Source organism: Kryptolebias marmoratus, linkage group LG2 (genome assembly GCF_001649575.2).
Source record: "Kryptolebias marmoratus isolate JLee-2015 linkage group LG2, ASM164957v2, whole genome shotgun sequence".
Lineage (NCBI taxonomy): Eukaryota > Metazoa > Chordata > Actinopteri > Cyprinodontiformes > Rivulidae > Kryptolebias > Kryptolebias marmoratus.
In genome coordinates, this window is record NC_051431.1 from 6,992,598 (window position 1) to 7,008,045 (window position 15,448).

At 40.2% G+C, this 15,448-nt stretch overlaps 2 protein-coding genes across 2 annotated transcripts in view; one reads left to right on the top strand and one right to left on the bottom strand.

The window, feature by feature from the left end:
• Nucleotides 1–144: 144 nt before the first annotated feature.
• On the bottom strand, nt 145–11,996 carry LOC108235923 (integrin-linked protein kinase). Its single transcript, XM_017416258.3, has 13 exons — nt 11,829–11,996; nt 10,134–10,356; nt 6,104–6,269; nt 4,549–4,644; nt 4,365–4,461; nt 4,160–4,243; nt 3,860–3,945; nt 3,646–3,755; nt 3,304–3,431; nt 2,978–3,099; nt 2,753–2,852; nt 1,649–1,779; nt 145–1,515 (listed from the first exon to the last, which is right to left on the bottom strand). The coding sequence occupies exons 2-13, from the start codon at nt 10,220–10,222 to the stop codon at nt 1,366–1,368; spliced, it is 1,359 nt and encodes a 452-aa protein (XP_017271747.1). The 5' UTR covers nt 10,223–10,356; nt 11,829–11,996; the 3' UTR covers nt 145–1,365.
• A 403-nt stretch (nt 11,997–12,399) lies between these two features.
• The window catches only part of rrp8 (ribosomal RNA processing 8), a 5,895-nt gene continuing 2,846 nt past the window's right edge, over nt 12,400–15,448 (top strand). Inside the window, exons 1-3 of the mRNA XM_017416255.3 lie at nt 12,400–12,764; nt 12,937–13,198; nt 13,353–14,223. Of these exons, the coding sequence (XP_017271744.1) occupies nt 12,678–12,764; nt 12,937–13,198; nt 13,353–14,223 (1,220 nt within the window). The 5' untranslated portion in view covers nt 12,400–12,677. The remainder of the gene's footprint in view (nt 12,765–12,936; nt 13,199–13,352; nt 14,224–15,448) is intronic.

Consider the following 15,448-nt stretch of genomic DNA (forward strand, 5'->3'; position numbering starts at 1 on the left):
AAAGGTTGAATAGGTTACCAGAAATAACCTACTGGTTAACACAGATCCTAGAATTTGTTTTTCACCAGATTCACTGACTTTAAATGAAGTCACATTAGGAAAATTACTCATTTTAGTCCAACTTCCACCACAATTGACCCATCAGAAGTGTTGCATGTTTTTAATATACTTTTATATAAATACATACATTTTTGCCCATTCTTGATTTTGGCTTGAACTATGTGATTCGGCACAAACACAAGCAAGTGGGTAGAGGCACAGAAAGGATGCAGGTGAAAGAAACAACCCAGAATATAAAGTGAAACGCAATCCAAAGCAACGAAAAACTAAACGTAGTTTTAAAGGAAGGTTTTACGAGAAATCCACTCAACACCATTATGTCCCAGCGGAGGCCACAGTTTGGACATAAAATAAAGAACGGCCTCGTTTAGATCGTAGTACCATTTCTACCAGTGGGAAGAACGTAAGATAGAACATGTTGGAAAATGTTTCCTATATTCCAAATAAAAATTATATTCAAACACTTCACATTCTGACTTTGTTCAACAGTATAGATGACAAAAAAAACTCAGATTACATGAATAAGATCAAACTTAATACAAGAATAAACATTTGAGCAATGCAGTTGATAACATTGATACAGTTATAGAAACAAACTCGCAATGAGTTTTGTGAAGATTCTCAAATGTTAACAGTTTTGCATCCAAAAAACAAACAAGAGGCGAGTTTCAAACCATTTGAAGGTTGTAAAAGATATCAGGAAATAAGTTTCGAGACAAGCCAAGCCTCACATAAAACGACATTGATTCGATTGTTTAAAAACAAACGTTTACATTTGACATGCTTGCTCACCGCATGCCGTTCTTTGCCACTAAAATAACAAACGTTAACCCATTCCCTTCAACAAGTTTTGGGTTATTTTGTTGTTTTTCTTACTTATAAGCCAACATTTTAAAAAAGGACCAGTTACCTAAAAGGAGGACCTTTTTAAAATGAACCCGTTCCGGATAAATAAAGCCTTAAAACCACTGGTCAGATACAGCAGAACATCATGCCGACTACCACAGGTTATTTATCAACTCAAAAAGATTGTACTCAGTCCACATGATTAAGGTTTAGAAGACGATATCAAAAGAGGGCTGTAATACAAACTATATCATGCTTAAAAATAAAAACATATACAAATGAAACAAACAAACTCATCTCAGAAGCAGAACTTGCAGTGTCGGTGAACGAAGCGACAGAAGAAGAGTTTAAGGCAATACTGGTAAGCACCACACCATCATATTGAGTTGCATCTGGGGTAAAATATCCATACTTTTAATCAGTTCAATGGAATAGAGCAGTGAGGGCTTTTTGTTTGTTTTACTTGTCCTGCATCTTTCCCAAAATCGGCACAATCATGTCAAACTTGGGCCTCTTAGCTGGGTCTTCGTTCATGCATATCTTCATGAGCTTGCAAATGTGTGGTGAGATGCCAGGGGGGATGGTGGGCCTCAAACCTTCCAAGGCAACCTGAAATAAAAAAGAGACTCTGAATTAGTTAAACTAACAAGTTCAGGCGATTTGCCTGAAAGTTATGGACGTTAATGAATTCATATGTTTCTGCCTGTGTAGATGCAGTCTATTAGGCTACAGTGTTTCTGACCTTCATGCCAATTTCCATGTTGGACAGATCAGCAAACGGGACTTCTCTGGTCACCAGCTCCCACAGCAGGATGGCAAAGCTCCACATGTCAGCTGACCGACGATTGATCTCTTCTGGCTTCTTCTGCAGAGCTGACAACCCCAAAATACACAGAGCAAAGGTTACACAGTGCACACACTACACAACATGCACTCTGCTGCTCTACTTCCTGCTTAAAGTCCACACTGTTAGCGCAACCAAATGTTCTGACCACCGTCACACACTGAATATCTAACATCACAAAGCATAAAATTACAACTTGCATGGGTTCCACGTCACAAACGGGTGCAGATGAAAGGGTTGGTAACAGAAAGTTTGATTTATATAGACATCTCATACAAACAGGTAAGTTACTGATTATTCCACTGCATGAATACATTTACTTCAATAAAACTTCACTCTATCATGCTATACAGACCACAATAATGTCATTTTTTAAAACTTAAATTTCACCGCCAGTATAGTTGTGGATTAATACATTGTACTAATAATATATTAAGACTATTTTATCTAAAAAACCTCTACTGTCCAACGCTGATAGAAAACCCGTTAATACTTCAAAATAATGAATTTGTAGTTACATTTTAGATAAAGATGCACTACATGTATTAGTTACACCACTGGTTTTTCCCTCCTTTACCATCCCATGATGCACCTGAACAAATATCTCCCGTTAGAAACTAATCTATGCAGTATAAATAGAAACACAGTGCTCTTTATTTCATGGCTCGCTACCATCTAAACATGCACTGTATGGGTGTTGTTTCCATAGTAACTGGAAGAGATATCTATAGTGTTCTGTTTCTGCAAAACTTTTTTTTTTTTCCCTCCTGAGTTTCTGTTGTAGTTTACACACCCACTGCAAACGTTCCCTGGTTATTTTCACGTCCTGTAATCAGTTTATTTTTCTAACCTACTTGGATTTCACTGCATCTCTCAGGGAAATCGGCTCCAAATTACATTTGGCTCCAAGACAGTGTGTAGTTCCCTGCATCCATCATCCTCTATTGGTCTTGTGTGGCTTCAGCTGTCACTTTAGATCTGTGCTGTATGAGCGATGCCTACCCTCAGGGGCTACCCATGCAGGCGAGTACATCCTGCCAGGACACTGGAAGGAGAACTTGACGTCTGCCATGCTGATCCTTGCTGTCATATCTTCATCTATCTGCGCAAACAAGACAACTGAGATGTTACTTTCCACGATTTCAAAGCAATGTCCTTTGTGTTTCCAGCACAAAGTGATAGGTTTATGAGCCTGAAATCTTTATCAAAGAGAAATATTTTTCTTACCATGACACTTTTACTGTTGAGATAATGACGAGGGATCATGGGTTCAAGTGTGTGTAAGAAGGCCATCCCAGAAGCAATGTCCAAGGCAAACTTGACCGCTTGAGTCTGGTCTACCACAAAGTCTGACAGCAGGATGAGGAACAAGTAATAAAAGCTTTAGGTCAGCCCACCTTTAATCACATAACAGGATGACAGTGAAATTGCTGCTGCAGAAAAAGTGATGGCAACAAAATGACAAACATTTAAGTGCATCAGCTCACAAATTCCTGCAAATCACCAAAGTTGTTTATAGGTGTGGACTTTGTGACCAGAATGGAAATACTCACTAGTGCCTTCATGCAGCACATTGTAGAGGGAGCCATGAGGCATCCAGTGTGTGATGATGATGGGGTGAGGGGCGGGAGGAGACTGACATGCTCCCAACATAGGTAGAACATTTGGGTGGGAAAATATCCTGGGATGAAGCCAAAAGGGGGAAGGACAGGGGAAAGAGACAGACAGATGAAAGAGGCAAATGCACAGACAGTTTGACAAACAAATCTTGTGTACGTGAATCACTCCCTGAATAAATAAGAGTTTGATTCAACGCAACGCAGACAGACAAATGAGTGAACACGAGAGTAAAACAAAATGAAAGATTGTGTAAAAAGTTGTGATTTTATATTAACCTGAGTTTGGGATACTCCTCATTAAAGTCTCTGCTCTTCCGTGTGGTCCAGTCTCGAATTTTAAGGACCTTAACAACAATTTCATTTCCTTGCCAACGGCCTTGCCACAGCTACACATGAGGGAGACAAATATAGAGAAACTGAGCTGAGCAACATGTGCCTTTAATTCATCAAACGTAAACATGCAAAAAATTAAATCAATCATTAAAAGTACCTCTCCAGACTGGTTTTCATTTATTTTTACAAGGAGGGAAAGCTGTTTGTAGTCAATGCCTGCATGTTTGTTCAAAGTGCCGTTACCTGAAAACAAAATCAGACAAGAACATCAATATTTATCTCAAATTTGGACTGATACTAAGGACACAAAAACAAAAGGAATGAATTTTTCAAAAGCCACAGCGAGATTAGTTGTGAGACCAGTGCAGAACATTTTCCCTTCATGCAGCACTTTGGCCAAACCAAAGGACAGAAACTGGTCTGCTAATAAATTGGTTTATGGGTTCTTGGGACTTACGGGGACGAGTTCGGGTGGTGCCTTTCCAGAATGTGTCCTTGAAGGGAATTTTATTTAAGTTCTGTCCCATTTTCTCAGCATTTTCTGGGTGGTTCAAAAATGAGAAGATCAAATCAAAGCAACAAACCTGAAAGATTTACATTTGACACTGAGATCCATTTAAAAAGTGGGGATAATAATCAGGCCTAACAGGCGGTTTGTTTACCTCTGAGGAGGTCGCGCAGATGAGGTTTGGCTTTATCCAGTGGCGTTTCGGTATATTTGTTACAGATGCTCACCTGAGCCCCACTACTCACAAGGTCCTGTGCAGAAAAAATGAGATTCTTGAGAGCAGCTCTTTGAAATAAAAAAGCTATTTCAGCTTTATGACCACCAGGGGGCGCACCAACCTCAGCGACTTGGTCATGGCCCCAGAAGCAGGCATAATGCAGGGGTGTGTTTCCGTGTTCATTGGCTGCGTTGGGATCTGCTTTGCACTGGATCAGCTGAAAAGAAAAAGAAACAAATGATTATATGCAAAGAAAGGCTGATTAAGTCTTGTTCGGGCTCTATACAGAGATAATCTCAGAGATAGATGTTGTCAAGGAAAAAATATATATATATGCAAGGTTTTCTTGCCTGGACACCAGAAGCATTGAGACGTGCAAGCTGCTCCCCAAAAATCAAGACACCTTAAAATATGTATTTTTCTAACAGACTAACAGACACAAGCAGCTGAAATTTGACATACACTAAAAAAGCTTGTCACATAAAAATGCTGCCATAAACTGTGCAACATCTGTGCTTTTAAAAAGGGAAATATTTACTGAAGTTTTGCACTTCTGGGTTGTTTTTGGAGTGCAGGTTGAAGGAAATCCTGCCTGTTTGTTCCTGTGACGATCATAGTTCACATAATTGTATTTACATGACACATTTTTAAGTTTCTAACGCAGAGTAAATACTCTCTGGCATAAGAAAATGTTATCCATCTTAAAAGATACTCATCACAATGTCCCAAAGATAAGTAACAAAATAAATCAAACTAAGAAACAAAATCTACATGTTTTTTTTTCCAGCATCAATGGTTAATGTGTCCTTAAATTAAAAATTTGTAAGCAAATTTTGTGACAGGATGTCAAATATCACGCGTTTTTTTACCTAAAAAAAACAGCCAAAGAGACTGGAAATAGGTCAAGAAGTCAGTGAAGACCCACATTTCAGAACTGCATATTAATATAATCAGGAAAACTGGAATTAACTTTTCCAAACTGCAGCGTTTCGATGTGGCTCAGGATGACCTTTTTCTGTTCAAGTTCCTTTAAAAACACTGTTGATTCAATCCTACTCCTGTAAATGGGATGGAGAAATTATGAATCAATTTGGACTTTTGTAATAAACGCCTGCTGGCTTTCCAGTTACTGCAGGATTCCGACAGGATCTGTGGCGTGAGTGCAATTAGAGAAAAAGCCCATAAAGGCGTGTAATCTTTAAGGGGGTCCTTTTGTCTCTGAAGCAGTTTGGTGGAAGAGCGTCTTTTCACATCCTAACAAGCTTGATCTAGCCAAACCAAGAGTGGTATTAGGCAAGTTTCTGAATTATATTTCTGCTGATTCAGCAGTCGATGGCTGTACCACAAGAACAAACAACGCCTTTTTATTCTAAGTTGCAATTAAGATGAGGTCATTTAAGATTTCACAACAGCCTGAGTTTAAGACAAACTTGCTGAGACACTGAATCATTTCCCAGCTGTGTTTAGGAGACTGTTGTCTCACAGGCTTCTCATATTCAGCATGGAGTTTGAATGGAATATCACCTATATTAAATTAAATCACAGTGGATTGCAGAAAACGGCCATGTTGTGTTTTAATAACAGTGAAGTTCCAAACACAATTCCTTGATCGTGGACCGTACAGAAACCTGGAAGAAACTATTTCCAGAGTCTCCGTTTGTTTACACAAGCTCTACCTTTCCCACAATGTCGCGATGTCCGTGGCTGGCAGCCAAGTGCAGAGGAGTGTCATCTCCCCGGTTCATGACGTTAATGCGTGCTCCTCTCATAATGAGCATGTCCACCACGCTGGAGCGCCCCTCCCTGCACGCCCAGTGGAGGGGGCTGAAGCCATGGTCATCCCTGCAGTGACAGAAGTCGTGGTTGTAACACACTTTATACAACAAAGCCAAGCTGTGCAAACAGTTTTATTAAAGCTTTGTGATCAAACAGTCATATCAAAAGAGCTTCTTAAAGTAAAATTTAAAAAAAAACTAAATGGTCAGTATTTTGTCATTGTCTTCCTCTAAGAAAAACAAAAGCTAGATGATTCAAACCCCAGTGAAACAAAACCGAACACCCTCTGGAATTCATTCATCCTCTTTAATTCAATGGAAATAGCAGCAATACATCTAGGATGGTGGCCTTGGTGACATGACAGAGTCAGTCACCTTGGTGACAAAAAACACAACGACTGACAGATCAGGAAACAGGAAGAACTGAGTAAAAATATAGAAAGAGCTGTAAAAAAAACAAAAAAAAGAAAAATGACTGAAGACCTTATAAGGCCTGGTCAGACTTCCTTCAGCTGTGCTGCTGACACTTACTCTAGCTGTCGTGTTTCAGCTTGTCATTCTTTATTTCTCTGTTCTTGTGGTCACGTCCTCCTTTCATGTGAACTTTTCCCCCCACTGCAGTCTTTTTTGCTCCCTCTTCCTCTCCCTTCTAACATCAAAGCTGCACTGAACTGATTATAGAATCCAATTTTCAGAAGTGTTTCTCCTGCGTGTGAGCGCAGCGCAGCACAATGCTCTTATTTACAGATTTATGTACAAGTCCTGAAACTCTGAGTGGGCAGACAGCATAATAAAAGAATGTGAGAACTGAGGGTGTATTATGAATCTTCAAGAATTCAAACACTCCCCCACAAAGCCCCCCAAACATCAGTTCACTAAAATGAATTCACCCTTCCTGCAGAGCTCAGCTCAAAACAGCATCAAGAGCCCCACAGAGACCCTCAGTCCCTCAACAGACATCCATCTGTGAGACTCGCTGCAATCAGACCAGATCTACTCCGAGGCAATTTCCTCTCAGACCAAAAGGCCAAATCCAAATGACCAATTAGTCTTTGCTAAAGAGAAACACTCCCTGCTGACTGACTTCTATGATTTTATTAGCTTTCAGACCCCTATGTCAGACTGTTGGGGGGGGATTAGATATTACTTGCACACAAAAAAAGATTGATTACGGTCATTCTCTCCACACGGACTTATTAAGCATTCAATAGGGGAATTTCGTCAACTGGGAAAACTGAAAATTAATTTATTTTTCTGGTTGTATGACGGTTATGTGATTTGTTTTTCCAAGTTCACATCACACACTTTTGCAGAGCTTTTAGAATGTAAGATAAATACTGATGAGTGCTTAAAAAAATGAAAAAGGATAATAGCAAACATGAAACTGCTAAAAATTTTCTTTTGGAGTTTTGTCTCCTTCAACTCTCTGGTTTCTGGATGTATTTATATTTCAGAGCTCTGTATATAGGATGGATTTACCCTCAAAGCTGACTTCATCCGCCAAACCCAGAGGCATTTGAGAGCCAGGGTTTTCTTTTGCTCAGCCCCTCCATGCGGACTGCGGTAATTTATTTCAGGCACTTCCACCTGCTAGCACAGCTCAGCATGGCAGACTAAAGAGCCAGAGGAAGAGACCCTGTCTGCACTCTGTTTGTCTCTCTGCACCAACATCCCTGCCAAGTTCTATGAAGGGCCCCACCTAGTAAAAATATATATATATTTATATATAATTTTAAAACATTTAACAAGACCCATGGTCTGTTTATGGGTGCCATAGAAAATGTAATGTCCCAAAAAGTTAATCTACAATATTAGAGAGTTTAGTTTTTTTAAAGCTCAGAAACACTGAAGAGGGCAGGAAGCTGCAGGTTTTATTTGTTGGACAGCTGGTTCACAAATTTGACCCAAAACCACTTAGGCTTCGCCACAAAACTAAAAGAAGTTACAAGAGATGTTGTTCCAGCTATTAATGGTTGCTCATATTTGCAGAAGTAGGCCTGCCTGTCATAAATAAGTCATTTTTTTCCAGGAGTCTTTCTTCTGTGTTTTCAGGGTGGAAGTGCAACCAAGGAGGCAAATACTCTGTCAGCTACAGTCTGTGTCCGGGATGGGCAACCCTGGTCCTGGAGGGCCACTATCCTGCACGTTTTCTTTGCTTCTCTGCTCCAATGCACCTGATTTGAATCAATGGGTGATTAACAGGCTTCTGCAGAACATGAAGAGGTGATTTAACCACTGAATCAGGTGTGTTGGAGCAGATAAACAAGTAAAACATGTAGGACGGTGGCCCTTGAGGACCAGGGCTGCCCACCCTGGGTGAACGACTGTCACCGTCTCACTGCCCTGCGTGTTTCCAGCAGCAACGCTAACATGCTACAAGCTGATATGCGTTTCACAACTTCTCACATGCTGGACTGTTCCACTTCTCTCTGAGAGATAAGATGCCACACCAACGATTTGGGGTTTTGTTTTGAAGTTCTGAGAAAATAAGATATGCGACCATTGTAGACTTTCTTTTGACGCAGAACAGATGATTACTGAACTCGTGATATACTCCAAGTTATATTCAACACACAGAGAAGACTGGGATACTTTTCAGCAAATCTATTGAAAAATATGTCTGAAATCATATATTTACAACCTCTGAGACTTTGAGGAAACATTCGCCGGAGATGACTGGAGCTAATTTAGACCCCTGGGGGGCAAACACCGGAAACATATTGGAGGAGGAGAGGAAAGTGATGTGTGCCGCTGCAGCCAAACTATGCACTCCTATTTTTGAAAAGTTCACTATTTGGCTTCTCACACACACAAACACACTCGTTTTCTTCCAGCCCTGCCCACGACAATAATCCACCCACCCCCCTTAGTTTTGGTAGGTGGTATGTCTTTCCCTCGAGGCCCTTGTTTTACTCCTTGTAAGGAGATTCAACATTCCACAACTGCTCTTTGTCTGGGCGTTAGGTTAGAGTAAACACACTGTGATTGAACAACACAGAAAATATCTGACTGAAGATTAGCTAGGCCAGAGTTTAGTGGCTCCGCCGCAACATGGACAGAAAAGGAAAGAGAGCTCCTGTTGAGAAAAAGAAAGCACAAGAATAACCGTGTTTCACAAACTAGAAGACCGGAAAAGAGAACCTGATGTGTAATCGATCGGCTAATGGAGAAACATGTCCACACAGGCTCGGGTTAATCACACAATCTTAAAGAAAGAGACAAAATATAACAAGAAGGAGCAGAAATTCATTCAGAATTCCTGCACAAAATGTTATTAACTTTTAGACAGGACACTTTTGATCAAAACTTTAGATTATTTATTTTTCTTGGAGTCAGCTGAGGATTTAAAAAGAAGCTGCTAAAAACTGAAGTTTGGTTTTACTAAATGAGTAAAAAATACGACTCATGCAGGATTTTCACAACCAAAAGTTTTTGTTTTGTTTGTTTGCAAGTTTTTTCTATTTAAAGCCTTAAAGTAAAGTACAGTAAGCATGCCTAATGGCACCATCATCGCATACTTCCTGTCCAAAATTGTGCTTCTGAATTTTTTTCTACTGCTTTTTGGGCCAGTGCCCACAAGGAAATGGATTCAGTTTCAGGCCACAGTCTCTCTGGGCACTGACGAGGTGGGCTCGGAGCCCCCATTAGGGACTGAGTTTACTGCATACTCCTTTGAGACTATGATCTAAAATATCTGGCATCACAAAATCATGTTGTAATAAGTCTTACTGAGCCAGAGCTGCTTTACAATTACTTAATGAAACACGCATAACAACTGGAGTCCATCCTAAATGGGAATGATAATTTACTTTTGATAATGACATCTTCTGTTAATACAACATTTTTTAACTAAATGGCCAGAAACTAATGTAATTTTGAATTCTGGACAGCATCAGCAGCCTTTTTGCCAGTAAATGAAACTGCGGCTCACCCCTGATTCAGGTCGTTCTCCGTGTTGTCCAGCCACAAGCGAACTGCCACGGCGTTGCCTTCCCGGCACTGTGTGAAGATATCGTCCATCTCGGTTGGTGTTTTCTTCCTTCCTCAAGGTGCACCAGCGAGAACAGATGCAGAACTAAACTGAGACTGAGTTCAGGCCAGCATTAGTCCCTCATCTGGGACAGAACCAGAAACGCTCTGAGGCACTTGCAACACTGGGAAAATAAGAAAAAAATATCTATTATTCCAATTACTTTTTATTCTACTGGATAAAATTTAAACAATACATGGGAGTGCTAAAGGGTCCTATGCAGGTATACAGAGTGGGTACACAACTTAAAGTAGTGGTTCCTAAACTTTTTAACTTCCTGTCCACAGTGGTGGGGAACATTGCTTACAAGCCAATTCTGACCAAAATCTGCAACAAGCAATAATTTCAAAGTTTAATCTGACTAATGGAGATCATCTTCAGACTTCCTGTAAGGAGTTTCACAACCCACACTGAGGTTTTGTGGGTTGTAGCTGCAAGCTGCAAATAGTTGATTTCACACTGAGATCATATTTTTCAACTATTTTAACACTGTTAAAGAATGAATCCAACACAATGTAAACATTATAAACCATCCCTAATTTTGTTAAACTTTGATTTAAGAGAGTCAGAATTTCAAGTCATCTTTTAAAGTGGTCTTGGCTGCTTTATAACTAGTTTCTCTCTTTAAAGATCCCAACAAAGTCTGGACTGTACAGCTTCTATATACAGCAGGCGAACAGTATCTGAAATAAAAATAAACCTAAGAGACGCATCATCCTTCACTTGATTATCTACTGTATGCCAGGTTTTCAGCTGATAGCTTTTTAGGAATCAAATCGTTTTGAGACGGAAATATTATATGCCTGTAAATTGTGTAATCTTTGGTATTTTTCATAGATTGCTTCTTTTGGACATGCAGTCAGTAACAAAGTGCCAAAAGATCACATATAAAACTGATTATTTTCTAGATATGTGTTCACTCAAAACTGGTTTATCCCTTGAGTTTAGAAATGTTTACGTCTAAAATAAAATAAGTCAGAGACATAAAACACATTTATTTGAAATTGGTCAAAAATTTGACTGGAAATGAGTGAGGGGGGGAAAATGAAATCAACACCTCCAGAAAGCCTAAAAATATTTCTCAAAACACTTTATAATATTACAGAAAAGTTTGACTCTTTAGGAGGATTCTAGAAACAGAAAATGAGGGCTGACTCAAGACATCACTGCTCTAAAACTATACTATAAAGAGACACTACAAATAAGACTTTGCTGTGAGGATTAAAGAACATTAGACACAGAAAATGTCACATTTGAGTGTACAGTTATCAATTTACAGCAGCTACAAGCTACCCAGCTAACACAGGGGAAGAGCTAAAGCGTAGCTACTAGTTTCAGTTAATAATAGGGCCACAAATTAGTACGTTCATTGCGTTAGATTAAACAGAAAACCCTCACCTAGTTCCTTACACGTAACCAGAAAGGTAGAGTAAATAAAATGAGACGTTAGCAAGTTTCTGCTAACAAGCTAACTAAGTGACTGACGCCGAGGGCTGCTTGTCTGCCCTTCTCTTAAGACTGATGGCTTCAAATCCGCTGTTTTAAAGTTTAGGTAGTTGTAACTGACAGGGTTTGTTTTCATGAGATTAAACCTACCTGATATGTCTGTACTGTGCGCTGTAATACAGCCAGGGGAGAAGTTATTAGCTTCACAGTCCGTGGATGTCTCTAGACTGAGGTAGATCCACACCCTCCGTGCCCCCCGGACGTGCAGACGTTTACCGGACCGAGAGGGAGAGGGGCGCCCTCTACAGGCGCCAGCGAGAACCGCAACGACTTCAATATTCACCGCCTCGGGCCGCTTTTATTGGCTTTCCTTTTATCAGAATATTTATGCAAAACACAGCCCATAACAGGCAACCTTGATGACGACAAACTACTCAATTAATGCTCCCCGACATTTGCTATTCGCGTCAGTCCAAGACCAGAATAGGGCTAAGTACCAGAAGGGTCGCTCATAAGTTACAAAACATGTTTTTATCTTTTTTTTTCTATTAAGCGGTTTACAGAACCCAACATAAAATTATATGGGTTTTCAAAATGAAAAAGAAGTCAGTTTGTTTTATTGTTTTGTCAGTTTTACTATATGTGTCTAGCTTATTGGTTCTTTGCGAGAGAAAAAACGCCATATCCCAGATATCACTTGTCTGCTTACGTCATCAGCATGCGCCTGTAGTTCTGTTTTGCTTCCTTGACGCGCATGATGCAAAACGTGGTTTTCGCCTTCTGCGAGAAGTTTCAGCCTCCAGTATAGAGAATAAAACTTTTAGTGAGGGGAAATCTTTTATTGCGAACACATTCGCCAGCATTACAATCTGTTTAACGAGTAAACTGGTTGTTATTTTTCTGCATCCGAAACGATTTAATCAGCACTGAATCGGAGAAGAACGGAGAGGGTAGGCTGTACTTTTGGGTGTTTTTATTTCTTATAGGGTCTGAGTAAACATGTTTGATGAGGAAGAGGACTGGAATGACGAACAAGACGCTCAAATTGCTTCTAAAAACACCCAGAAAAAGAACGGCAGCAAAAAGGTATAGGTACACAGTTTGTTTGTTGTTTTTCTCAGCAAAAATGATAACAGACACAAAGTGACACTGCCTGAATTCTTGTCAGTTGTCTGCAGTTTTATCACACAACTCAGCCCATTTATAACAGTTGAAGGTCTGTTAAAATAATTATTATTATTATTGTTCCCTTCATCAGTCCAAGGTTGTTGCGAAAAAGAGCCTCCTGAGGACCCTGCAGACACTGGGATCGATACCGGAGTGGAAGAATGACAACAAGCAGGACAGTGACAGCGAGACAGAAGCCCCTCCGTCTCAGAGTACGAAGAAGAAGAAGAAGAAAAGAAAAAAGAGAAAACATATTGAGAAACCAGAGGAGCAGGAAGACGGTGGAGATGTCATTCAGGCTGCAAAGGAGAAGAAACCGGTGTCAAAAAAGAAGGAGAGAGGAAACAAACCTGGTTAGTGATCATGCATTCAGTTCTGTACGTCAACAGCATGACAAAAATGAAATTATTACCATTTAAATGATCGATTTGTCCAGCATTTGAGTGTCCACGCTCTTCACTGTCTGGCTGTCAAAATATACATTTATATTTCTTTCTTTTTTCTCAGGAACCCCGAAGACAAACAGCACGTCTTCGGATGAAACAAAGAAGAAAAAAATCACAGAAATTCCACAAGTTCATGTAAACAATCCACAGAGCGCAGAGCGACTCAGCAGACAGCAGTGGAAAAACAAAATTAAGAACAAGAGAAGATGTAAAAATAAATACCGCCAGGGTGAACCCAAGGAGAATGTAAACAAAGCACAAACTGCTGATAGACAGGAACCGAAAGAAGAAATCAAAATAGATTCACATGCCAACAGTAGTAACTGTGAAAACATCAGTGACACAGAAGAGCAAAAGACGAGAAAAGAGCATAAACTGCAGAAAAGAAAAAATACAGACATGGAGACTGATTTATTGACCCCAGCAACAAAGAAAAGGCAACAACAGGCAGAGAAAAAGACAAAAAGTGGACAAGCTGAAAACCGTGGGTTTGTGTCGGAGCAGAAAGCAGGTGGACTTCAGGTGGAGATCACGAGGAATCAGCAGCAGTTTGTCACAAAAGTCCAGAAACCTGAGCTGAACAAAGAGCAGAGTCTAAAAAGACAGAAGCTGCAGAAAATACTCCTCAGCCAGGAAAAAGGTAAACGTGAGGCTCCAGAGGAGGAAGACGGCACACCGATGGTGCCGGAGGAAGAGGAGGAGGCGAACCGTAGCCCCTCGGACTCCCTCAGGTCCCGCATGGAGCAGCGGCTGGCGGCGGCTCGCTTCCGCTACATCAATGAACTGTTGTACACGACGTCCAGCGGCGAGGCGAAGCGCATGTTCCAGCAGGACCCGCAGGCCTTCTGGGTTTACCACAGAGGCTACACGGCACAGGTTCAGAGGTGGCCCTCCAACCCGGTGGACGCCATCATCTCCTACATCCAGAAAAGGTGAAACAAGCTGCGTTGTTGATGGTGCTGTCTCAGTTCATAAAATCAAACAAAAATTAATCTTTTTAGATTTGAAAATGGCGTGGACAGTTGAACAAGGCGATGAAAACTCTAAATTCACTCATCTTTTTTAGGGTTTTCAAAATAAACTCATCTTAAACAGGGTGAGTAACTCAGGAGTCCTGTGAACCACAGACGTGGTCGTGGCTTCCAGTAAAATAAAGCAAGGTCCAAAATATACAGAAGCTTTGAAATAAAAGATTTTGGACCGGCTTCACACAGTTTGGCTGAACAACAGAAGCCACACACGGTTAAAGAAACGATCTCTGAGCAGAAGCTTCTGTGGAAAAGTTCATATTCTGCTGTCAGGATGTTACAGAGCTTTTCCATGCAGTTAGTAGGTTTGCAAACCTGCAAAATTAAAAAAAAAAACAATTAACAGAAGCCTATTTATACTTTAGGCTTTCCTTCTGTTACTTTTCTACATCACCACGTAACACATTTATGAATGCATCATCCAGCAGCTGCTTTGTCTGACCTGCAGTTCTTTATTCTTTTATTGTCAGAGCCTCCTCTGAAATATCTCAAAGCAAACCAGATTTTCCGTTAAACTCTGCAAGCAGGAACGCAGCAGTTTTCACACGCTCAGCATATCCTGTATGTAACGTGGCTGATATTATCATTGCTTTTGATTGTTTGTCCGCAGGGTAGAACTACATCAAAATGCTGAGGGACACGTGAAAATTAAAGACTTTAATACCCATAAAATAACATTTTTATCTGAGTCAATCGATGCTGCTTTTCCCTCACAGTAACTATGTACACAGAATCAAGGTTTACAGCTCATCACCTGTTTTTCAGTTCAATCAAGGGCTACAGGACGTTTGATTCAATGAACACGATGTGATAAACATGTATTATGAACACAGAGTCCTAATCTGGTTGTTTCACTGTTGAATTACATGAACGATGAGAATAATTTATTATTTTTTTCATTGCAGAAAATTCAGACGCTCGCCTACATCTGCACAGAGAAAAAGCCGAGCTTCATAACCAGTTTAAATCCCAACACTTTTCATTAATGTGGAAAAGATATACACTCCTGATCAAAATCTTAAGACCAGTCAAAAAATTGCAAGAATTTGCATTTTGCACTATTGGATCTTAAGAAGGTTCTAAGTAGAGCTTCACAATGTTAAAAGAAGAAATCGGCGTAAGAGACAAA

What these genes read in the sequence shown, in the direction of transcription:
- LOC108235923 (XM_017416258.3), bottom strand. Translation starts at nt 10,222, where the DNA reads ATGGACGATATCTTCACACAGTGCCGGGAAGGCAACGCCGTGGCAGTT. An exon ending in ATGAAAACCAGTCTGGAGAG is followed by an intron (nt 3,756 to 3,859) that starts GTACTTTTAATG and finishes CCTCATGTGTAG; the next exon opens with CTGTGGCAAGGCCGTTGGCA. An exon ending in TGTGCTGCATGAAGGCACTA is followed by an intron (nt 3,100 to 3,303) that starts GTGAGTATTTCC and finishes TCCTGCTGTCAG; the next exon opens with ACTTTGTGGTAGACCAGACT.